The sequence below is a fragment of the Mustela nivalis genome, assembly GCF_964662115.1.
Source record: "Mustela nivalis genome assembly, chromosome: 9".
NCBI classification, from domain to species: domain Eukaryota; kingdom Metazoa; phylum Chordata; class Mammalia; order Carnivora; family Mustelidae; genus Mustela; species Mustela nivalis.
The window spans coordinates 36,529,999-36,555,049 of NC_139028.1; the positions used below are offsets into that span (position 1 = coordinate 36,529,999).

The 25,051-nt window shown below is 38.5% G+C and overlaps 1 protein-coding gene across 2 annotated transcripts in view; it reads left to right on the forward strand.

Annotated features, from left to right (window-relative positions):
• Window positions 1–25,051, forward strand: part of LOC309840829 (beta-galactosidase-1-like protein 2) — a 72,551-nt gene that overhangs the window by 42,172 nt on the left and 5,328 nt on the right. For both annotated transcript variants that reach the window (XM_082683309.1, XM_082683310.1), the window contains one exon: window positions 24,434–24,580. In XM_082683309.1, coding sequence (XP_082539435.1) covers window positions 24,434–24,580 — 147 coding nt within the window. The remainder of the gene's footprint in view (window positions 1–24,433; window positions 24,581–25,051) is intronic.

Below are 25,051 nucleotides of genomic sequence, written 5' to 3' on the forward strand. Positions count from 1 at the left end.
TCTTTTTGATAAATCTGGCTAGGCATTTGTTGATCTTACTAATTTTATTACTATTAATTTATTGATCTTATTAATCTTATTAATTCTTATTAATCTTATTAATTCTTATTAATTTTATTAATTCTTTAAAAGAACAAGTTCTTAGTTTCATTGTTCTGCCTTACTGCGTTTTTTAAAAAAATTTCTATATTTTGATCTCTGCTCTAATCTTTATTATTTCTCTGCTTCTCCTGGATTTTGGCTTTATTTGTTGTTCTTTTCCAGCTCATTTAGGTGTAAGGTTAGGTTATATATTTCTTATTTCTTGAGAAAGTCTTGTATTGCAGTATACCTCTCTCCTATAACTGCCTTTGCTGCATCCCAAAGGTTCTGAACTGTCATGCTTTCATTTCATTTGCTCCCGTTTATTTTTTTTAAAGTTATTTTTAGTTATTTCTTTTTTTTTTTTAGATTTTATTTATTTATTTGTCAGAGAGAGAGAGTGAGAGCGAGCACAGGCAGACAGAGTGGAAGGCAAGGCAGAGGGAGAAGCAGGCTCCCTGCAGAGCAAGGAGCCCGATGTGGGACTCGATCCCAGGACGCTGGGATCATGACCTGAGCCGAAGGCAGCTGCTTAACCAACTGAGCCACCCAGGCGTCCCTATATTTCTTAATTTCCTAGTTGACCCATTCATTCTTTCTTAGGATGCTCTTTAACCTCTGTGTGTTTGTGGTCCTTCCAAATTTTTTCTTGTAGGTGACTTCAAGTTTTAAAGCACTGTGTTTTGAAAATATGCATGGAATAATCCCAATCTTTTCATACGAGTTGAGACCTGATTTGTGACCCAATATGTGGTGTATTCTGAAGAATGTTCCATGTGCACTCAAGAAGAATGTATATTCTGGTGTTTTAGGATGAAATGCTCTGAGCATATCTGTGAAGTCCATATGATCCAGTGTGTAATTCAAAGCCCTTGTTTCCTTGTTGATCTTCTGCTTAGATGATCTTTCCATTGCTATGAGTGGGGCATTAAAGTCCCCTACTATTATTGTATTATTATCAATGTGTTTCTTTAATTTTGTTATTAATTGGCTTATATATTTGTGTGCTCCCAAGCTGGGGGCATAAATATTTATAATTGTTAGACCTGGTTGGACAGATCCTTTTATTATTATATAGTGTCCTTCTTCATCTCTTATTACAGTCTTTACTTTAAAATCTAGTTTGTCTGATATAAGGATGGCTACTCCAGTTTTCTTTTGATGTCCTTTGATGTGTTAAATTTTTCTTCGCTCCCTTACTTTCCACTTGGAAGTGTCTTTGGGTCTAAAACAAGTCTTTTGTAAACAGTATATTGATGGGTCCTGGCTTTTTTTTTTTAATTCATTCTGATACCCTGTATCTTTTGATTGGAGCATTTAGTCCATTTATATTCAGAGTAATTATTGAAAGATATGAATTAGTGTCATTGTATTATCTATAAAGTTGCTGTTCCTGTAGATTGTCTCTGTTCCTTTCTGGTCTTTGTTACTTTGGGGATCTCTCTTCACTCAAAGTATTCCCTTTAATATTTCTTATAGCGCTGGTTTAGTATTCACAAATTGCTTTAGTTTTTGTTTGTCCTGGAAACTCTATCTCTCTTTCTATTCTGAATGACAGTTTTGTTGGATAGAGTATTCTTGGCTGCTTGTTTTTCCCCTTTAGCATGTTGAATGTATCATGCCAGTCCTATCTGGGCTGCCAGGTCTCTGTGGACAGGTCTACTGCCAGCCTTATGTTTCTACCTTTGCAGCTTAAGGACTTCTTGTCCTGAGCTGCTTTCAGGATTTTCATGTTATCTTTGAAATTTGCAAGTTTCACTATAATATGTCCAGGTGTTGACCTATTTTTGTTGATTTTAAGGGGAGGAGGTTCTCTGTGCCTTCTGGACTCAAATGCCTGTTTCCTTCACCAGATTAGGAAAGTTCTCAGTTATAATTTGTTCAAATGTCCCTCTACCCTGCTCTTCATCTTCTGGAACACCCATTATCAGGATATTATTTTGCTTTATGGAATCACTGAGTTCTCTAAGTCTTTCTTCATGATCCAATAGTTGTCTATTTCTTTTCTTTTCAGCTTTTTTATTTTCCATCAATTTGTTTTCTATAATGCTGACTCTCTTCTGCCTTATTTATCCACATTATTAAAGCCTCCATCTGTTACTGCATCTCAGTAACAGCATTTTTAAATTTCAGCCTGATTAGATTTTAGTTCTTTTATTTCTATAGTAAGGGATTCTCTAGTGTCTTCTGTGCTTTTTTCAAGCCCAGCTAGTATCTTTAAAATTGCTCTTTTTAAGTTATAGTTCAAACATTTTTTTAAAAGATTTTATTTATTTATTTGACAGAGAGAGATCACAAGTAGACAGAGAGGCAGGCAGAGAGAAAGGGAAGCAGGCTCCCCGCTGAGCAGAGAGCCCCATGCGGGACTCCATCCCAGGACCCTGAGATCATGACCTGAGCCGAAAGCAGCAGATTAACTATATTGATTAAATCCCTGGCAGTGACTATTACCTTCTGTTTTCTTTTAGGGTGAATTTTTGCCCTCATAAAGATGAACCTGCCAGATGCAGGGTGTCAGGGTTTAGTGTAGGGTACTCCAGCTTCCACTGGAGGTGGAAGTCTGTGCTTGTGGGTGGGAGAGAATGATGTGAAGGAATAAGAATATGGTGTCATCCCCCATCTTGTCTCTGGGAAGCAGAATTCACAGATACCCCTGTTCAGGAGGCCCTGTTAGAAGAGCAAAGAATCTTCTGTGTGCTGGGATTTCATCAGTTCCTTGTCTTTAACCTGTCTGTACCTGAGCCATCAGCATGTCTGGAGCCACAGAACTCCTGGATTTTCACTCTGGTCAGTGGCTTGGATTCAAAACTCCAGGTTTTAAAGGACCTGGTAAGGTGTGGGCCTACTCCTGTCCCTCAGAGGAGAGGCTCATGGTGTGCCCAGCACTGCCCTACCCCTGAAAAGCCATTATATAGTATGCACTCCGACTCTAGAATTTATGTAATGCTCAGCAAAAAGCTGGAGCCAGGTTATTGGCCATCTGCACTTGACTCAGTCCCCTACTTCCTTCTGTCCCAGAGAGACCATCACAGAGGCTTGCATCTATTGTGGCAGACAGTAAGAAGTGGTGGCTAAGTTATCTGCAGTCTGCTCCTTTCTTTACTTTCTGCTTAGTTCTGTTGAAGAAAAGCAGCCACTTGATGTGTGCACAGAGATTTAAACCTATTGTGACTCCTAGCAAAAAGTTAAGAGGCTTTCTGTCCTCTGCATGCACCTCTGACTCTGCTATTGAGCACCACTCAATGTCTCCTGGCTGGCCTTTTGTCCTTGGAGAAGCAAAATATTCTCTTCCAAATGCCCTTTAGGAAGGGGAGTGATCTCTCACTGTGCTACCCAGAGGATATCCTTACCAAGATTTATTGTGCACTCCCGACCCACTGGGTTCTTTCCCACTTTCTCTCTCTTCCTGATTTGCTCCATGCAAAGGGTTTCCTCCCATCAATGACCATGAGGCTTTCCTCGCTCCCAATTCATGATTCCAAACATTGCATCTGCTATGTTCTCTCCCTCCATCTGTGCAGATTTTCTTAATCCTCGGATCATCTTCTTAGTTGTTCAAAATAGTTGAATGTTGATCTAGCTGTATTTGAAGGGAAAGGCAAATTCAGGGTCCTCCTAATACTCCACCATCTTAATTTTGCCCCCTCCTTATGGCTGCCATAGATTTTTCAACAGAAATCTTGTAGGCCAGAAAAGGTGGGGTGATATATTCACAGTACCAAAAGAAAAAAAACAAACAAACCCACCAACCCAGAATACCCTACCCAGTGAGGTGTCCTTCAGAATTGAAGGAACAGTGGATTTACCAGACAGATAAAGCTAAAGGAGTTCATCACAACAGACTAGCCTCACAAAAAATGTTAAAAAGAGTTCTTTAAGCTGAAAGAAATGGTAAGTTAATTAGTAACAGAAAAAGCTAATTTGTAACAGGAAGACACATGAAAGTATAAAACTCACTGGTAAAAGTAAATGTATAGTTAAATTTAGAAAATAATGTCATGGGTAAATAAATTTAACTCCAGTATGAAAGTTAAAAGACAAAAGTATTAAAAATAATTATAACTACAATAATTTTTAAATGATCCATTTAAAAAGTAAAAAGAGGTAAATTGTGACATTAAACATATAAAAGGTAAGGAGAAGATTAAATATGTAAAGTATATGTTTGAAGTTAACCTGTTATTAGTAGTATAGACTGCTATGAATATGAGATGTTTTATGTAATCCTCCTGGTAACCACAAAATAAAACTCTGTAGTAGATATACAAAAGATAAAGAAAAAGGAATCAAAGCCTACCAGTACAGAAAAATCATCAAACTACAGAGGAAGAGATAAAGAGAGGAACAAAAGAATTATAAAAAAAAAAAAAACACAACAAACCAGAAAAGCATTAACATAATACCTATCAATAATTACTTTAAATTTAAAATGGGACTAAATCCTCTGATCAAAAGACACAAAGTAAATGAATAGATTAAAAAAAAAAAAAAGACCCAACCATCTGTTGGCTATAACAGACTCACCTCAGCTTTGAGAATACACACAGACTGAAATTGAAGGGGTGGAAAAAGATATTCCAAGCAAATAGAAACCAAAACAAATAAAACAAATCAGGGAGTAGCTATACTTACAGCAGACAAAATAGGCTAAGACAAGCTATCTATCAACAGTCAAAGAATGTCTTTATATGATGACAAAGGGGTCAATTTATCAAAAGAATATAACAATTGTAAATATTATGCTCCCAACATAGGAGCCCCATATACATAAGGCAAATATTAACAGTTCTGAACAGAGAAATAGACAGCAATACAATGCCAGCAGGGGTCTTACATTCCTCGGTTCCAACAATGGAGTACTCATCTAGATAGATACTAAATAAAGAAGCATGAGACTTAAATTATATGTTGGACCAGAGGGACCTGCAGAATATATACAGAAATTCCCACCAACAGCAGGAGAATTCACATTTTTCTTAGCACACATGGAATATTCTCCAGAATAGACCATATATTAGGTCACACAACATGTTTTAATAAATTTAAGAAGTTTGAAATCATACTTTCTGACCATAATGATATGAAACTAGAAATAATTACAAGGAAAAAAACTGAATAATTCACAAATATTCACATGTGGAGATTATGCAACATGCTCCTGGACAACCAACTGGTCAAATAAATGGAAAAAGAAATTTTTAAAAATCTTGAAGCATATGAGAATGGAAACACAACATCTCAAACTTATGAGAAGCAGCAAAAGCAGTTCTAAGAAATAAGTTTATAGTGATAAACACATACATTAAGAAAGAAAAGACCTCAAATCAAAAACACAACTATTTACCTCAAGGAACTAGAAAAAGAACAAATTAAGCTCAAAGTTAGTAGAAAGAAAGAAATAACAAAGATCAGAGGAGAAATAAGTGAAACAGAGATGAGAAAGACAATAGAAAAGATCAATGAAACCATGTTTTTTTAAAAAAGATGAACTTGACAAACTGAACTATACTAAGAAAAAAGAGATCAGATTCAGTACATAAAATTTTAAGTGAAAGAGTGGAATTACAACTGGTACCACAGAAATATAAAGGATCATAGCTTCTACTAGTATGAACATTCATATGCCAAAAAATTAGACCACCTCGAAGAAATAGATAAATTCCTGGAAACATACAGCCTACTAATACTGAATAATGAAGAAAGAGAAAATCTAAACAGACCAACCAAGTATTAGTAAGAAGACAGAATCAGTAATCAAAACCTCCCCAACAAAGGAAAAGCCAAGACCAGATAGTTTCACTGCTTATTTCTACCAAACATTTAAAGCAAAACTAGCACCAATCCTTCTCAAACTCTTCTACAAATAGAAAGGAGAAAATGCTTCCAAACTCATTTTATGAGACCAGCATTACTCTGAGACCAAAGCCAGACAAGGACACTATAAGAAAAGAAAATTACAGGCCAAGATCTATGATAAGCATAGATGCATAAATCTTCAATAAAATATTATCAACCAAATTCAACAATACATTAAAAGGATCACACACCATGATCAAGTGAGATTTTCTCTGGGGAGAGGAGGTGTTGGGAAAACTGGATATCTACATGCAAAAGAATGAAACTAACTTCCATCTTATCATGCACAAAAATCAACCCAAAATGGATTAGAGAGTTGAACATAGGATCTGAAACCACAAAACTCCCAGAAGAAAAGATAGGCATAAGCTTCTTGATATTGATCTTGGTAGTAGTGTTTTGCATTTGACATCAAAAGCAGAAGTAAACAACTGGGACTATATCAGAGTAAAATGTTTCTGCACAGCAAAGGAAATAATCAATAAAATGAAAAGGAAACTTATGGAAATGGGGTAAAATATTTGCAAATCACATATCTGATAACAGGTTAATATCCAAAATATATAATATCTTGTACAACTCAATAGCAAAATAAGAAATCCCAAGTAACCTAACCAAAACTGAGCAAAGGGCCTGCATTATGCATTTTTCTAAAGAAGACCTGTAGATGTCCAATGGGTACATGAAAAGCTGCTCAGTATGCCTAATAATTAGGAAAAGGCAAATCAAAACACAATAAGACATCCCCTCACTCCTGTTAGGATGTTAGGATACAACAAATGCTGGCAAGGATGTGGAGAAAAGAAAACTCTCATATACTGTTGGTAGAGATATAAACTGGTACAACCACTATGGAAAATAGTATAGAGGTTAATAAAGAAATTAAAAATAAAACTGCCATATGATCTAGAAGTCTTATTTCTGGGTATATATGCTAAAGGAATGAAATAACTATCCTGAAGAGATATCTGTACTCCTATGTTCATAGCAGTATTATTCATAATAGCCAAAGTATGGAAACAGCCTAAGTATATGATAATCAATGAACAGATAAAGAAAATGTGATTGTTTCGTATGTATATAAATAATGTATATGTGTTTCAATAGTGTATATATAAAAACGTGATTATTTTATAATTACATGTGATATTCCATGGTGTGTCTAAACTCATATATATATGTTCATATATATATATTCATATATATATTAAATCTTGCCATTTACAACAACATGGATAGATCTAGAGAGTGTAATGCTAAGTGAAATAAGTCAGAGAAAGGCACTGATATGACTCATGTGGAATTTAAGAAATAAAATAAATGAACAAACAAATAAAAAAAGAGACAACAAACTTAAATACTGTTTTTTTCAATCCACAGTCGTCAGGGTGGTGACTGGGGGTGATGGGTGAAATAGATGAAGGGAACTAAGTATACAGGATAAGAAGTGAGAAATGTACAGAATTGTTGATTATTATATTGTACACCTAAAACTATTAGAACGCTGTGTGTTATTTATACTTGAATAAAAACAAAACACAATTCTGAGACTCAGGGATTCTTATTTAATGGGATTCAATATTTTTAGCATTCATTTATTGAATATTTTTAGTGCTTCCCCTGAGCAAGATGCTTCTATACTAGACCTCTAATCTGGTCACTAAAGGGAATGAAGAGATTCTACTGTTCCAGAAAGGAAAATGTGGCAATAGCAGTTGCTTTTACCAAATCCTGAGGAATAAGTCCATTCAAACTCTAAAAGGAATAATAAGACCAGGGAAATGACCTGAGAATGAAGAGTAGAACTCAGGGTTTGTGAGCGGTGAGGGGATGCTCCTAATTATACAGGAGCTTTGTGAGAACTGGACCTCACAATGCTCTCCTAAGCAATTCAGGGCTTCTAAACTGTACCGAACTTTACTAAATTGGCATTTCATTTTTCTCAGGGTCGTAGCCCTATAATGATGACGGTGTATACAGCAAGTTCTTTGGATGGATGGGGCACTGCCCCCCATTCTGTGAATTCACATTGTGAGTACTTCTTAGATCCTTTCTCAGGAGAATGGATAACAGAGATGACACTGGCCTGTTTCTTTTTTTTTTTCCCCTGCTGGTTAGAGTACTTTGAATATCAGATTTAGGGGGCTAGGCTGAATGGAAACCCCAGAGTGAGTTGAAACTAAAATTTTAGCAGTGTTTCCACTCCGCTTATATTTTGTGGAGGCTATTAAACATTAGAGTGAGTCGTTTTAACAGATAGGGCAATTCAGTGAAAGCGTATTGGGTGGAAGTAGTGTGTTCTCTGGTCCGAGACTATCTGCCACAGCCTTCCAGGAGAGTTGATGAAGATCAAATCTGGTTTGAAGTAAATGTTTCTGGTGCCATGATTTTAGGTTACTAAAGAAGTTACCTAGAATTTACTGAAAAGTTACTAAGTGCTGCAGAAACACTGAGCTTGACATCTATTTACCTGAGACTAAGACATAAACAAATATTTAATGCGTACAGTTTGAACATCCCACAAAGGTCTATTAATTCTCCCAAACTTTGTTTTCTCCCCCATTTCTCCTTTTCATCCTATCTATGTGCAGTGTTAATGAGAGATGTGCATGAAATGTTCAATGCTAGTTTCTCCCTCAACTTCTATATGTTCCATGGTGGCACCAACTTTGGCTTTATGGGTGGATCTGCATCTTTGGACCAGTACCTCCCTATGGTCACAAGCTATGGCAAGTACTTGACCCCCACAGCTGTCTCCAACCTAGGCCACCTGCCATTTGAGCCTGGAGCTTCCTAGGGTGGGTCTCTGGGAACAATCTCTGGGCCTGTTCATATGTTTTGCCTTTAACAAATGCTGGAGATTGAAGGTTTGATGTTTATTCCTCTTGATGGTACTAGAATTTATCCACCACTAGAATCTAGGCTGTCTGAGACTTTGCAGGCAGAGGCCTTGGTAGCTTAATCTTATCTATCCACTGTGCAGGCCCTTATTCTTAGAAGTTCACTGTGAAACCAGTTACTCTGGATCTCTTGATAACACCAGGGCTTTTGTTAATGGGTCTTCCCCAGTCTATAACTCCACTGAGAGATCAGGTGACAAGTCAAGGGTGAAAGAGAGAAAGAAAGGAAGAAAGGAAGAAAGGAAGAAAGAAGAAAGAAAGAAAGAAAGAAAGAAAGAAAGAAAGAAAGAAAGAAAGAAAGAAAGGAAGAAAGAAAGAAAGAAAGAAACTTAATTAGAAATTAAATAGAAAGTAGAAACCACTGGATTGGAGGATTGGAGTCGCCTTGGGCTCTCAGCCAGGACTTACTAGATACCAGTTGAAAGCCCTGCAAAGTACAGCAGATGGCTCCTGGTTTGGATTAACTGGGATGTCGTATTTTCTTATTTAATGCCCAAAATCTTTCCTTCCTAAGCTTCTGTATTAAGGATCCTTTTGCTCACTACTAAACTCACATGTCTTCCTTTACTGAAGTTGAAGATTTCTTGGGGGAAAGTGACAAATTTCTTTATATTTTTCAGACTATGGGGCACTGCTGACAGAGAATGGAGAACGTACAACTGAGTACCTTGCATATCAAGAGTTCTTTAGCTCTTCTTTGGGTACCAACAACAATCTCAATCTGAATAGTAACTCAAATGAGAACAGTAACAGTAACTCAGCATCTCAATTGGTCTCTGTCCTATGAAGAGGGGATTGAGGGAATGGATAAAGGTGTACTTTTGGGGAGATATCCAGTTTGTTCCAGTTTATTTTATCATAAGGCACCAGGGATTCAAATATGCCCAAATACAGGGCCCACCCTCTAGGTTCTCAGCACCTAAGGCCATGTGTATCATGGGCTGTGCATCAGAATCCTCTGTGGAACTTGTAAAAACCAGAGATGCCAGGTCTATCCCAGAGCTATTAGAAAGCATTTCTTGGTTGAAATGGGGAGGAAGGGGCAGAATCTGAGCATATGTATTTCCTCATTGGACTTTAGGAGATTCTAATGAGTGACCAGGGTTGAGAACTAACTACTGGTACAGCAGTGGCATTGATGTGCCACCTTCTTTTCCTGGACAGCAGGGCCTCCTGCCTCAGAGCCTATAGATATGGAAGGAATCCCACTCACTCTCTTCCTACCTTATGATTCTTCCTGAAATTGGGAAGGCATGTCCTGTGATGGCCTGGGCCCTTCATTCTTGGTGGTTTGGGGTGGTGCCATTGAAGGGGGTTGGAGTAGGATCTCATAATGGTCCAATCTCCTGTTTTTCATTGCAGGGATTCACAAGCCTCCCAACCTAGATTCTATACCTATGGCTGTATATAAGTCAGTGATAACAGAATACTACATGTCACTGTGGGATGTCATGCCCTACTTGGAGGAGGTAAGCATCTCCTGGGAGTAAAAGCATGGGATAGGCTTTGGACAGAAGAGAGAAGGGAAAGGCTTAGCTCAGAAAATAGGATGTAAATTACTGGGGAGCCAAAAGCAATTCTTTGTTGTGATGACTTTTGGGTTTTGTTTTGTTTTGTTTTTGTTTTGGGGTTTTTGTTGTTGTTGTTAGTTTCAGAGGCAGAATTTAGTGATTCATCAGTTGCATATAACATCCAGTACTCACCACATCAAATGCCCTCCTAATGCTCATCACCCAATTATCCCTTCCCCCACCGTTCTTCCCTCCAGCAACCCTCAGTTTGTTTCCTAGAGTTCAACATCTCTTATGATGTGCCTCTTTCTCACTTTTCATCTTATTTTTCCTTCTCTTCACTTATGTTCGTTTGTTTTATTTCTTAAATTCCATATGAGAGAAATCATATGGTATTTGTCTTTCTCTGACTTATTTCACTTAGCACAATACCCTCTAGTTCCAACCATGTTGCTGCAAATGGCAAGATTTCATTCTTTTTGATGGCTGAGTAATATTCCATTGAAAAATATATATCTATATATACATATATGTATGTTCGTGTGTGCGTGTATATACACACACACACACACATACCATCTCTTCTATATCCATTCATCTGTCAATGGATATCTGGGCTTTTTCCAGAATTTGGCTGTTGTGGTTATTGTTGCTATAAATATTAGGGTGCATGTGCCCCAAACTGGCTGCACCAGTTTGCATTCCCACCAACACTGTAAGAGTGTTCCCCTTTCTCCACATTCTCACCAATATCTGTTTCCTGACTTTAGCCATTCTGACTGGTGTGAGGTAGTAGCTTATTGTAGTTTTGATTTGTATTTCCCTGGTGCCAAGAGATATTGAACATGTTTCCATGTGTCTTTTAGCCACTTGTATGTCTTCTTTGGAGAAATGTCTGTTCATGTTGTCTGTCCATTTCTTGACTGGATTATTTGGATTTTTGGGGGTGTTGAGTTAGATAAGTTCTTTTTAGATTTTGGGTACTAGCCCTTTAGCGGATAAGACATTTGCAAATATCTTCTCCCATTCCAGAGGTTTTACAATTCAGAATAATAAACCTGGAATAAGAATTCAGGAATATTCAGAAGATTTAAATGTAAAGAAACAGTGTAAACATTCCAGGATACTGGGAAAATCTCCTTTCAATAACATAGCCAAGAAGATATCCCTTGCCTTCTGAAGATGGTTATAATGAAGGCACGCTGACTAGATCTAGGACAATGATTTTGAAACTTTTGATTTAGTAGAATAACTCTTCCTTTAAACTTACTTCAAGTGTTCAGTACATAAAACATGCACTAGTTAATCGGGGGGCTGGTTCTGAGGCTCTGTACTTGCATCGTAAAGGTCAGTCATCCTTTCTTTAGGGTTGCACATATTAGAATGACCCATATGCCACTTCTGACTTACTTGTAAGATTTAAAGGAACATAGTTTGAAAACCACTGGTATAGAGGAAAACCTGCATAGTTATTCACACAATACTCAGTAAACATTAATTTTGGGAGGAATAGTATTATCAAGGTGTTGTTTGGGGGGAACTTCCAGTCTAATGGGAAGGAGAGGTGAATAGAGATTAGGGGGTAGTAGGTCCCATAGTAGAGGAACGAAGGCAGCACAGCATTGTCAAGGGAACATAGTATTGTGCTAAAGAGTATAAATTCTGGAGTCGAGTGGGTTTGAATCTTTACTCCAATATTTACCTTGGGGTGGTCATTTAGCCTCATTATAAGTTTCCATATCTAGAAAATGAGGCTAATAATTGCACTAACCTCATAGGATTGTAGTGTGGATTAAACCCATACTATTTGAACCTGACACATGGAAGTGCTAGCTGCTGTTTCCTTATTTAGAGATATGTTCAGCATGCAGGACTGTCATAAAACCTAATATTATATCCCACGTGAGATGATTTTGAGATCCAATGGATGAATAAGAGCTTAATGAGATAAACTGTGGGGTAGAATGAGGGAGGGAAAGGAATGTGAGGCATAGTGGAAACCATTTGTAAGGACATGAAAGGAAGTGCATGTTTAAGGAACTGCAAATATGACTGCAATGAAAAGCGTTTGTGGGTTAGTGCCAAGTGAGGGACAAGGCACCACGTGTCAGAGGACCTTTGTGGTTTTGTTTTAAGTGTTTTCTGATGGAATTTGGAAGACACAAACAAATGGCACAGAGAAAAGTAGTGAACCCCTATGTGCTCAACATGCAGCCTCAATTTAGTAACATATGGCTAATACCCTTTCATTTATACCCATACCTTCTCTTACTCTACTCTTTCTTTTTTTTTTTTTTTTTAGATTATTTATTTATTTATTTATTTGACAGAGAGAAATCACAAGTAGATGGAGAGGCAGGCAGAGAGAGAGAGAGAGGGAAGCAGGCTCCCTGCCAAGCAGAGAGCCCGATGCGGGACTCGATCCCAGGACCCTGAGATCATGACCTGAGCTGAAGGCAGCGGCTTAACCCACTGAGCCACCCAGGCACCCCTACTCTACTCTTTCTAAGATTATTTCAGAGCAGATCCCAGACATCATATAATTTTAGCTATAAATGGTTTAATATGTATCTGAAAAGATAAGAACTCCTTAAAAACACAACTACAAAATCATTATTGTCCTTGATGATGATGATGATGATGATGATGATGATAGTAATAATAATAATCCTTTAAGTCAGTGATTTCCTGGGAAATACTTAGTAACAGGCTCTCTAGAAGAAAAAACTCTGATTAGTAGTGCTTGCCAATTCCTGTGGCATAAGTACTCCCACAATGTCTAATTCCAAGCCTCTGGCATCACAATACTGAATACAGAGACAAAATACAGGGTTGGGTATAGATGTGTACAGCTGGCACTAATGAACTGGCACAGACTGTTTTCCAAAGTGGCTGCACCAACTTGCATTCCCACCAACAATGTAGGAGGGTTCCCCTTTCTCCACATCCTCTCCAACACATGTTGTTTCCTGTCCTGTTAATTTTGGCCATTCTAACTGGTGTAAGGTGGTATCTCAATGTGGTTTTAATTTGAATCTCCCTGATGATATATTTTTTATGCATTATATCTCAGGTACATAGTGGCTGGTCATTTCTGTTTTCATAATTGATCAGTGGGTTCCGGAGCCTTTAACTCAGTCTATCCATTATCCATTTTCCCATCAGCCTTTTACTTAATGGTTTTAGCAATTATTACCTATATCCAATACTTATACCAATTACCTATGTCCAATATTTCATTAAGGCTTTCAAAATAGTATCATTCTTATTCTGTAATTCCTTCTTCATTTATTTTACACTTGAATTATTCTATGTAGAAGAGCTTTCCTTTACTATTGTCTTGTCACCTTAATGTACTGTTTATAAAGAAAAGTTAGGACAAATTTTCAAATATTTTCTTTTATCCGATAATGAATTTATTCCTGGATATCCTCCAAAGGTGGCCAGTGAGTTGTTTTGCTGCTGTTGTCTTTATTTGATTATAAACTCATAATTTAAAAAATTTTGTTTTCAATTACAGTTGATATACTATAAACTATATAAGTTTCAGGTATACAAGATACTAATTTGAAAATTATACACATTATAAAATACTCAGCACAATAAGCTGTGTCTGTCACCATACAAAGTTATTACAGTATTTCTGACTGTAGTTTCCAGGCTGTACTTTTTATCCCCATGACTTATTTATTTTATACTTGGAATTTTGTACCTCTTCATGACTTTCATCTATTTTCCTCAACACCTCTCACCCTGTGCCATCTGACAATTGCCAATTTGTTCTCTGTATTTATGAGTCTGTCTTTGTTTGTTTACTTTGTTTTTAGATTCCATATATGAATGAAATCACCTGATATTTGTTTCTCTGACTCATTTCCCTTAGTATAATACTCTCTAGGTCCATCCACATAGTTGTGAATGATAAGATTTTATTCTTTTTATGGCTGAGTAATATTCCAATATACACCCCCCCACATTTATTTATATATCACCCATCTTTTTTATTTTTTATTTTTTAAAATTTTTCAGTGTACCAGAATTTATTTTTTAAATTTCTTTTCAGTGTACCAGAGTTCATTGTTTAGGCACCACACTCAGTGCTCCATGCAATACGTGCCCTCCATAATACCCACCACCAGGCTCACCCAATCTCTCACCCCCAACCCCTTCAAAACCCTCAGATTGTTTTTCAGAGTCCATAGTCTCTCATGGTTTGTCTCCCTCTCCAATTTCCCTCAACTCCCTTCTCCTCTCCATCTTCCCATGTTCTCCATGTTATTTCTTATGCTCCACAAATAAGTGAAACCGTATTATATATCCCATCTTCTTTAGTCACTCATATATCAGTGAACACTTATGTAGTTTCCATATCTTAACTATTATAAATAATGTTACGGTAAATTTAGGGGCACATGTATCTTTTCAAAGTAGTATTTTTATTTCCTTCGGGTAAATACCCAGTGGTGGAATTACTGGGTCTTATGGTATTTCTATTTTTAATTTTTTGAGGAACCTCCATACTGTTTTTCACATTGGCTGCACAAATCACATTCCTACTAACAGTGCACGAGGGTTCCTTTTTCACCACATGCTCACCAACACTTAGTATTTATCTTTTTGGTATTAGCCATTCTGACTACTGTGAGGTGACACCTCAGGGTGGTTTTCATTTACACTTCCCTGGTGATTAAAGACATTTAACATCTTTTCATGTGTGTATTGGTCATCTGTATTTCTGCTTTGTGAAAAATGTCCGTTTAGATCTTCTACCCATTTTTAGATTGAATTATTTGGTTTTGATAATGATTGCACAAGTTCTTTGTATTTTTGGATGTTAACCCTTTATCAGATATATCATTTGCAAATATCTTCTCCCAATCAGTGGGTTGTTTTCTCATTTTGTTAAGGGTTTCCTTTTCTATATAGAAGCTTTTTAGTTTGATATAGTTCCCATTGTTTATTTTTCCTTTTGCTTCCCTTGCCTGGAGAGATAGATCCAGAGAAATATTGCTAAGGCTGATGTCCAAGAGTTTACTGCCTATGTTTTCTTTTAGGAGTGTTATAGTTTCATGTTTTACATTTAGGTATTTAATCAATACAATTTGAGTTTATTTTCATGTGTGATGTAAGAGTGGTCCAGTTTCATTCTTTTCCATGTAGCTGTCTGGTTTCCTCAACACTATTTATTGAAGAGACTCCTCCTTCTTGTATAGTCTTGACTCTTTTGTCCTAGATTAGTTGTAAGACTGGCTCTCTCCTCCCCAGGCAAGGAGTTGCTTTAGAGGGGCACTGGTATAGGCCAAGGCTGCCCAGCAGGGGTGGAGGCCAACTGTCACTCTGGGGACTCTGATCTCTGGACTCTGGCTGTAGTGGGAAGGGTGCCTACTAGATCTGGTCTGTAGGAGAATTCCAGGGTGGGTCAAGCCATGCTAGCAAGGTCGATGGATAATGTTAGAAATGGCTCCACAAGAATAGGACTATCTAGGCTATAGGAGGGCCAGAAAAATGGCTTCTACCTGCTCTTCCATTCTAGGAGAAACTTCTACAGATCCTTACCCCTCAGGCATATGTTCTAAAATCAGACAGTAAATCTTTATGTATAACCCAGGTGCTTTTCAAACTGCTGCCTCTGTGCTAGGTCTTGGACCAACTGATACCAACATTCTGCCTCTACATGGGTAGACACTTGGTTTCTATTGACCTTTGATTTTCCTGATATTAGGTCCTGCTGATTTTCAAAGCCAGAGTTCTTCTTGGTACAGGTCTCTGGGACCAAGGGTGTCTGATAGAGGGCTTGATCCCCTCCACTCCTCAGGGATGACCTCCATGCCTGGAATCCTCTTCCTGCTTGTGAGTTGCTATGCCAGGGATTTGATTCCATTGCTTCTTGCCCCTTCCACCTCTCTCAGTGTGGCCTTCTTTTTATGTCTCTAACTGTGGAACATCAGTTATGCCAGTCTTCATATCATTTTCAGAGTGAGGTGCACAATGTGCAGCTATAGCCTTGATATGTCTGTGGAAGGAGGTGAGGTCAGAATCTTTCTGACACCATCTCCCCAAGATCATTCTGAAAACTTACACTTAAAACAAACAAACAAACAAAAAAATACCCCACCCCCCCAAAAAAAAAACCCAGAGAGGAGTCAAGATGGCAGAGAAGTAGCAGGCTGAGACTACTCCAGCTAACAGGAGATCATCTAGATAGCTTATCTAAACATTGCAAACACTACAAATCCAAAAGGAGATTGAAGAGAAGAAGAACAGCAATTCTAGAAACAAAATCAACCCCTTTCTGAAAGGTAGGACTGGCGGAGAAGTGAATCCAAAGCGACGGGAAGATAGACTGTGGGGGAGGGGCCGGCTCCCAGCAAGCGGCGGAGCAACGGAGCACAAAATCAGGACTTTTTAAATTTTTTTTTTTTTAAAGATTTTATTCACTTAGTCAGAGAGAGAGAGAGCGAGAGTGAACACAGGCAGACAGAGTGGCAGGCAGAGTCAGAGGGAGAAGCAGGCACCCCGCGGAGCAAGGAGCCCAATGTGGGCCTCGATCCCAGGACGCCGGGATCATGACCTGAGCCGAAGGCAGCTGCTCAACCAACTGAGCCACCCAGGTGTCCCAAAATCAGGACTTTTAAAAGTCTGTTCCACTGAGGGACATTGCTCCAAAAGCTAAACCGGGGTGAAGCCCATGCAGAGTCAGCGTGGCCTCAGGTCCCGCAGGGTCACAGAAGGATCGGTGGTGTCTGAGTGTCGCAGAGCGTACAGGTATTAGAACAGGGAAGCCGGCTACAGAGACAGAGCTGAGGAGGGAGCTCTGAGCTCGGGGTTACCTTGAACCGTTCGCAGGCTCGGTGAGCTTGGAGTGCGGCTAGAGGCCAGGGAGACGGGAATAATTGGGTGCTGTTCTCTGTGGGCGCACTGAGGAGTGGGACTCCGGGCTCTTGGCCCCTCTGGGCCGGAGACTAGGAGGTTGCCATTTTCATTTCAGTCCTCCTGAACTCTAGGGAAAGCGCTCAGGGGACAAAAGCCACCGAAGCAAACCTGAGCAGATTACTCAACCCGAAAGGGCGGAGCAATTCCACCTGGGGCAAAGACTCTTGTGAATCACTACAATGGGCCCCACCCCCAGAAGATCAACAAGAAATCCAGCCAGGACCAAGTTCACCTACCAAGGAGTGCAGTTTTAATACCAAGTACAACAGCGGAATTCCAGAGGAGGAGAAAGCAAAGCACGGATTCACTAAATTCATATATCTCATGGCTTTCTCGCCATGATCCTTTAGTCTTGCAGTTAATTTAATTTTTTCTTCTTTTTCAATTTTTTTCCCTTCTTCTGCAAAATTTTTAAAAACTTTTACCCTTTTCTTTTTTTAATGTTTTTTAAAACTAGTTTATCTAATATATATATATATATATTTTCTTTTTTTCTTTATTCATTTCCTTTTTTTAATTGTTTCTTTTCTTTTCTTTTTCCTTTTTCTTTTTTCTTTCTGAACCTCTTTTAATCCCCTTTCTTCCCCCTCACAATTTGGGATCTCTTCTGATTTGGTTAAAGCATATTTTCCTGGGGTTTCTGCCACCCTTTTAGTATTTTACTTGCTCCTTCATATACTCTTATCTGGACAAAATGACAAGGAGGAAAAATTCACCACACACACACAACAAAAAGAACAAGGGGCAGTACCAAAGGCTAGGGACCTAATCAATACAGACATTGGTAATATGTCAGATCTAGAGTTCAGAATGACGATTCTCAAGGTTCTAGCCGGGCTCGAAAAAGGCATGGAAGATATTAGGGAAACCCTCTCACGAGATAGAAAAGCCCTTTCTGCAGAAATAAAAGAACTAAAATCTAACCAAGTTGAAATAAAGAAAGCTATTAATGAGGTGCAATCAAAAATGGAAGCTCTCACTGCTAGGATAAATGAGGCAGAAGAAAGAATTAGTGATATAGAAGACCAAATGACAGAGAATAAAGAAGCTGAGCAAAAGAGGGACAAACAACTACTGGACCACGAGGGGGGAATTCAAGAGATAAGTGACACCATAAGACGAAACAACATTAGAATAATTGGGATTCCAGAAGAAGAAGAAAGAGAGAGGGGAGCAGAGGTATATTGGAGAGAATTACTGGAGAGAATTTCCCCAATATGGCAAAGGAAACAAGCATCAAAATCCAGGAGGTGCAGAGAACCCCCTCAAAATCAACAAGAATAGGCCCATACCCTGTCACCTAATAGTAAAATTTACAAGTCTTAGTGACAAAGAGAAAATCCTGAAAGCAGCCCGGGAAAAGAAGTCTGTAACATAAATGGTAAAAATATTAGATTGGCAGCAGACTTATCCACAGAGACCTGGCAAGCCAGAAAAAACTGGCATGATATATTCAGAGCACTAAACGAGAAAAACATGCAGCCAAGAATACTATATCCAGCTAGACTATCATTGAAAATAGAAGGAGAGATTAAAAGCTTCCAGGACAAACAAAAACTGAAAGAATTTGCAAACACCAAACCAACTCTACAGGAAATATTGAAGGAAGTCTTCTAAGCAAAGATAGAGCCTAAAAGTAGTAGATCCTAAATGAACAGAGACAATATACAGTAACAATCACCTTACAGGCAATACAATGGCACTAAATTCATATCTCTCAATAGTTACCCTGAATGTTAATGGGCTAAATGCCCCAATAAAAAGACACAGGGTATCAGAATGGATAAAAAAAAAAACCCATCTATATGTTGTCTACAAGAAACTTATTTTAAACCCGAAGACACATCGAGATTTAAAATGAGGAGGTGGAAAAGAGTTTACCATGCTAATGGACATCAGAAGAAAGCAGGAGTGGCAATCCTTATATTAGATCAATAGATTTTAAGCCAAAGACTATAATAAGAGATGAGGAAGGACACTATATCATACTCAAAGGATCTGTCCAAGAAGATCTAACAATTTTAAGTATCTATGCCCTTAACATGGGAGCAGCCAACTATATAAACCAATTAATAACAAAATCAAACTCATCAACAATAATACAGTATAGTAGGGGACTTTAACACTCCCCTCACGAAATAAGACAGATTATCCAAGCAAAAAATCAACAAGGAAATAAAGGCCTTAAATGACACACTGGACCAGATGGACATCAAGGATATATTCAGAACATTTCTGAATAGAAAAGAAATAACATTCTTCTCTAATGCACGTGGAACATTCTCCAGAATAGATCACATCCTCGGTCCTAAATCAGGCCTTAACCGGTATCAAAAGATTGGGATCGTTCCCTGCATATTTTCAGACCACAATGCTCTGAAGCTAGAACTCAATCACAAGAGGAAATTTGGAAAGAACCCAAATACATGGAGACTAAACAGCATCCTTCTAAAGAATGAATGGGTCAACCAGGAAATTAAAGAATTGAAAAAATTCATGGAAACAAATGATATTGAAAACACAATGGTTCAAAATCTGTGGGACACAACAAAGGCAGTCCTGAGAGGAAAATATAAATAGTGGTTCAAGCCTTTTTCAAGAAAAAAGAAAGGTCTCAGGTACACAACCTAACCCTACACCTAAAGGAGCTGGAGAAAGAACAAGAAAGAAACCCTAAACCCAGCAGGAGAAGAGAAAACATAAAGATCAGAGCAGAAATCAATGAAATAGAAACCAAAAAAACAATAGAACAAATAAACGAAACTAAGAGGTGGTTCTTTGAAAGAATTAATAAGATTGATAACCCCCTGGCCAGACTTATCAAAAAGAAAAGAGAAAGGACCCAAATAAATAAAAACATGGATGAAAGAGGAGAAATCCTAACTAACACCAAAGAAATACAAACAATTATAAGAACATACTATGAACAACTCTATGCCAATAAATTTGACAATCTGGAAGAAATGGATGCATTCCTAGAGACATATAAACTACCACAACTGAACCAGGAAGAAATAGAAAGCCTGAATAGACCCATAACCAGTAAGGAGATTGAAACAGTCGTCAAAAATCTCCAAACAAACCAAAGCCCAGGGCCAGACGGCTTCCCGGGGGAATTCTACCAAACATTTAAAGAAGAACTAATTCCTATTCTCCTGAAACTGTTCCAAAAAATAGAAATGGAAGGAAAACTTCCAAACTCATTTTATGAGGCCAGCATCACCTTGATTCCAAAACCAGACAAGGATCCCAACAAAAAAGAGAACTACAGACCAATATCCTTGATGAACAGAGATGCAAAAATTCTCACTAAATACTAGCCAATAGGATCCAACAGTACATTAAAAGGATTATTCACCACGACCAAGTGGGATTTATTCCAGGGCTGCAAGGTTGGTTCAACATCCACAAATCAATCAATGTGATACAACACATTAATAAAAGAAAGAATAAGAACCATATGATACTCTCAATAGATGCTGAAAAAGCATTTGACAAAGTACAGCATCCCTTCCTGATCAAAACTCTTCAAAGTGCAGGGATAGAGGGCACATACCTCAATATCATCAAAGCCATGTATGAAAAACCCACCGCAAATATCATTCTCAATGGAGAAAAACTGAAAGCTTTTCCGCTAAGGTCAGGAATGCGGCAGGGATGTCCATTATCACCACTGCTATTGCTGAGGTCCTAGCCTCAGCAATCAGACAACAAAAGGAAATGAAAGGCATCCAAATCGGCAAAGAAGAAGTCAAACTATCACTCTTTGCAGATGATATGATACTATATGTGGAAAACCCAAAAGACTCCAGTCCAAAACTGCTAGAACTTGTACAGGAATTCAGTAAAGTGTCAGAATATAAAATCAATGCACTGAAATCAGTTGCATTTCGCTACACCAACAACAAGACCGAATAAAGAGAAATTAAGGAGTCAATCCCATTTACAATTGCACCCAAAACTATAAGATACTTAGGAATAAACCTAACCAAAGAGGCTAAGAATCTATACTCAGAAAACTATAAAGTACTCATGAAAGAAATTGAGGAAGACACAAAGAAATGGAAAGATGTTCCATGCTCCTGGATTGGAAGAACAAATATTGTGAAAATGTCTATGCTACCTAAAGCAATCTACACATTTAATGCAATTCCTATCAAAATACCATCCATTTTTCCCAAAAAAATGGAACAAATAACCCTAAAATTTATATGGAATAGGAAAGACCTCAACTAGCCAAAGGAATGTTGAAAAAAAAAAAAAAAAGCCAAAGTTGGTGGCATCACAATTCCGGACTTCAAGCTCTATTACAAAGCTGTCATCATCAAGACAGCATGGTACTGGCACAAAAACAGACACATAGATCAATGGAACAGAATAGAGAGCCCAGAAATAGACCCTCAGTTCTATGGTCAACTAATCTTTGACAAAGCAGGAAAGAATGTCCAGTGGAAAAAAACCAGTCTCTTCAATAAATGGTGTTGGGAAAATTAGACAGCGACATGCAGAAAAATGAAATTGGACCATTTCCTTACACCACACACGAAAATAGACTCAAAATGGATGAAGGACCTCAATGTAAGAAAGGAATCCATCAAAATCCTTGAGGAGAATACAGGCAGCAACCTCTTTGACCTCAGCTGCAGCAATATCTTCCTAGGAACATCACCAAAGGCAAGGGAAACAAGAACAAAAATGAACTATTGGGATTTTATCAAGATCAAAAGCCTTTGTGCAGCAAAGGAAACAGTTAACAAAACCAAAAGACAACTGACAGAATGGAGAAGATATTTGAAATAACATATCATATAAAGGGCTAGTATCCAAAATTTATAAAGAACTTAGCAAACTCAACATCCAAAGAACAAATAATCCAATCAAGAAATGGACAGAAGACATGAACAGACATTTCTGCAAAGAAGACATCCAGATGGCCAACAGACACATGGAAAATGGCTCCATGTCACTCGGCATCAGGGAAATACAAATCAAAACCACAATGAGGTATCACCTCACACCAGTCAGAATGGATAAAATTAACAAGTCAGGAAATGACAGATGCTGGCGAGGATGTGGAGAAAGGGGAACCCTCCTATACTGCTGGTGGAAATGCAAGCTGGTGCAACCACTCTGGAAAACAGCATGGAGGTTCCTCAAAATCTGAAGATAGAACTACCCTATGATCCAGCGATTGCACTACTGGGTATTTACCCTAAAGATACAAATGTATTGATCCGAAGGGGCATGTGCACCCGAATGTTTATAGCAGCAATGTCCACAATAGCCAAACTATGGAAAGAACTAGATGTCCATCAACAGATGAATGGATCAAGAAGATGTGGTATATATACACAATGGAATACTATGCAGCCATAAAAAGAAATGAAATCTTGCCATTTGTGATGACGTGGATGGAAGTAGAGGGTATCATGCTTAGCGAAATAAGTCAATCGGAGAAAGACAACTCTCATATTATCTCTCTGATATGAGGAAGTGGAGATGCAACATGGGGGCTTAAGTGGGTAGGAGAAGAATGAATGAAACAAGATGGGATTGGGAGGGAGACAAACCATAAGTGACTCTTAATCTCACAAAACAAACTGTGGGTTGCTTGGGGGAGGGGGGTTAGGAGAAGGGGGGTGGGGTTATGGACATTGGGGAGGGTATGTGCTATGGTGAGTGCTGTGAAGTGTGTAAACCTGGTGATTCACAGACCTGTACCCCTGGGGATAAAAATATATTATATGTTTATTAAACACACACACACACACACACACACACACATTTAACATGCTTTGATCCTGTTGCAGTCATTCCTTTTGATATTCAAATTGTCCTATCTCCTTTAAGTTGGCCCCTGTTGCCCTCTTGTCAGACATGAGTCTGGTAGCTTCTTGATGTCTTCTTTGTCCTTCCAGAATGTTTCAGGCCATGCGGCTCCAGAGACTAGGATCATGTATTTCTCCAAGGCAGTCTGAAAAGCCGTGTGTGTGTGTGTGTGTGTGTGTGTGTGTGTGTGTGTGTTTGTGTTTATGTGTCTCTGTGTGTGTGTGTTTAGAGATTTTACTTATTTATTTGAGAGAGAGAGAGAGAGGAGGAGGGCAAGCATAGTTGGAGGGAGGGGCAGAGGGAGAAGCAGGCTTCCTGCTGAGCTGGGAGCCTGATGGAGGGCTCCATCCCAGGACCTTGGGACCATGACCTGAACCAAGGCAGATACTTAACTGACTGAGCCATCCAGGCACTCCAACCCATGTTTTTATGCTAAGAAATTTGAACATTTCCCTGAAAGCTATGGAAGCTATTTTAAGACATGGGAATCAGATGACCAATTTTGCATCAGAAAGATTCCTTTGGTAGCTGAATAGGGGATGGAGTAGAGTGGGACCATGCTAGAACACTGAAAATGAATAAAAAGCTACTGAAGTTGAGCTTAGATAATGAAGGTGAAGAAGGATTAGTGAAACAGAGATTTAGAGTCAGACTCTAAAGGAGGTGATGACTGGTTGATTGGGGATATTGAGGAAGAGGAAGAGACATTGTACATACTTTTTACCTTTTTGACTGGATGGTTGGTGTTGCTCTGGACAGGAAAAAGAGTAGGATGGGGAAATGTGGTAAATACAGTTTGGCAGATACTACATTGGAATCATTTAGGGATCTTCATCCCTAAATGAAGGATGAATCATTTTCCTTCTGTTAGAAGGAAAAATTTAACAGACACGGGGGTTAACAAATATTGAGTGCTTTAGGTCACTGTTAGATAGGCAGATCCATGAATAGTCACAGTTAGACCGTGGGTTAGGATGATTTCTTTTACTATATGAAGGAACAAGAAGAGATGACCAATGATAGAGTATGGCGCAGCTGGCATGGAGTTCCTGAAATCAGGAGTCTAGTCCAGGCTTTATCATAAATTGATGAGCAAGGTAGAGAAATATAAAGGTGGTTAGGAAAACTTTTAGTTTTTAAAAAGGACATTAATATGTGACACTTAAGCATGATTATCATTATATATTCCTTTTTTATACATTTGTCTTCAAGACTCTTTGGGGGCAGTTCCACTGGAGAAGTGGGCTTTGGGTGTTGGTTTCTGAAATTTGTCTCTCTAAGCCTGAATGTTCAGCCTGGTTTTTGTTCCTGTTTCTGTCTCAGCCCATCAGCTCTGTCAAGCCGATTTGCATGGAGGAGCTATCTGTGAACCAGGGGAATGGTCAGTCTTATGGATACATACTTTATGAGACTGTGATCACCACCAGTGGCCTCCTTACCACAAAGAATCATGTTAAAGACCGAGGTCAGGTAAGGGACAGTGGATGGGTCCCAGTGGCACTTCTCTGCTAGTAAAACCCGGTTGTGTTGCTGAGGTGAATATCTACATGACAGTCAAATCTTTTTTACTTTCAAAAATTCATCACTGTTTCTTAACCTTTGTCTTGTTTGTTCAAACATTTGTAAAATGTTTGATATGTGAGCTACTGTTGTCATAGGTCAGAGGTTTCTGTTAGTTCCCAGGGAGGGAGCATATTCATTGAATCCTTATGGGAGTTGATGGAGTTCTTTAAAGGAGACTCCAGAGGAGCTTCAGGAGTCCCTGTACTTAACTGCACAGCAATCCCCACATTTACACAGCACATTACAATGTGCTGCTCTCATTTAATTCTCAAAACACCCGTCTAAGATATTTGTGACAAATGAGAAAATCTCAGAGAAGTTAAATGACTTTCAGAGGATATTTGACTAGAAAACAACAGAGCCAAGGGTAAAGACTTC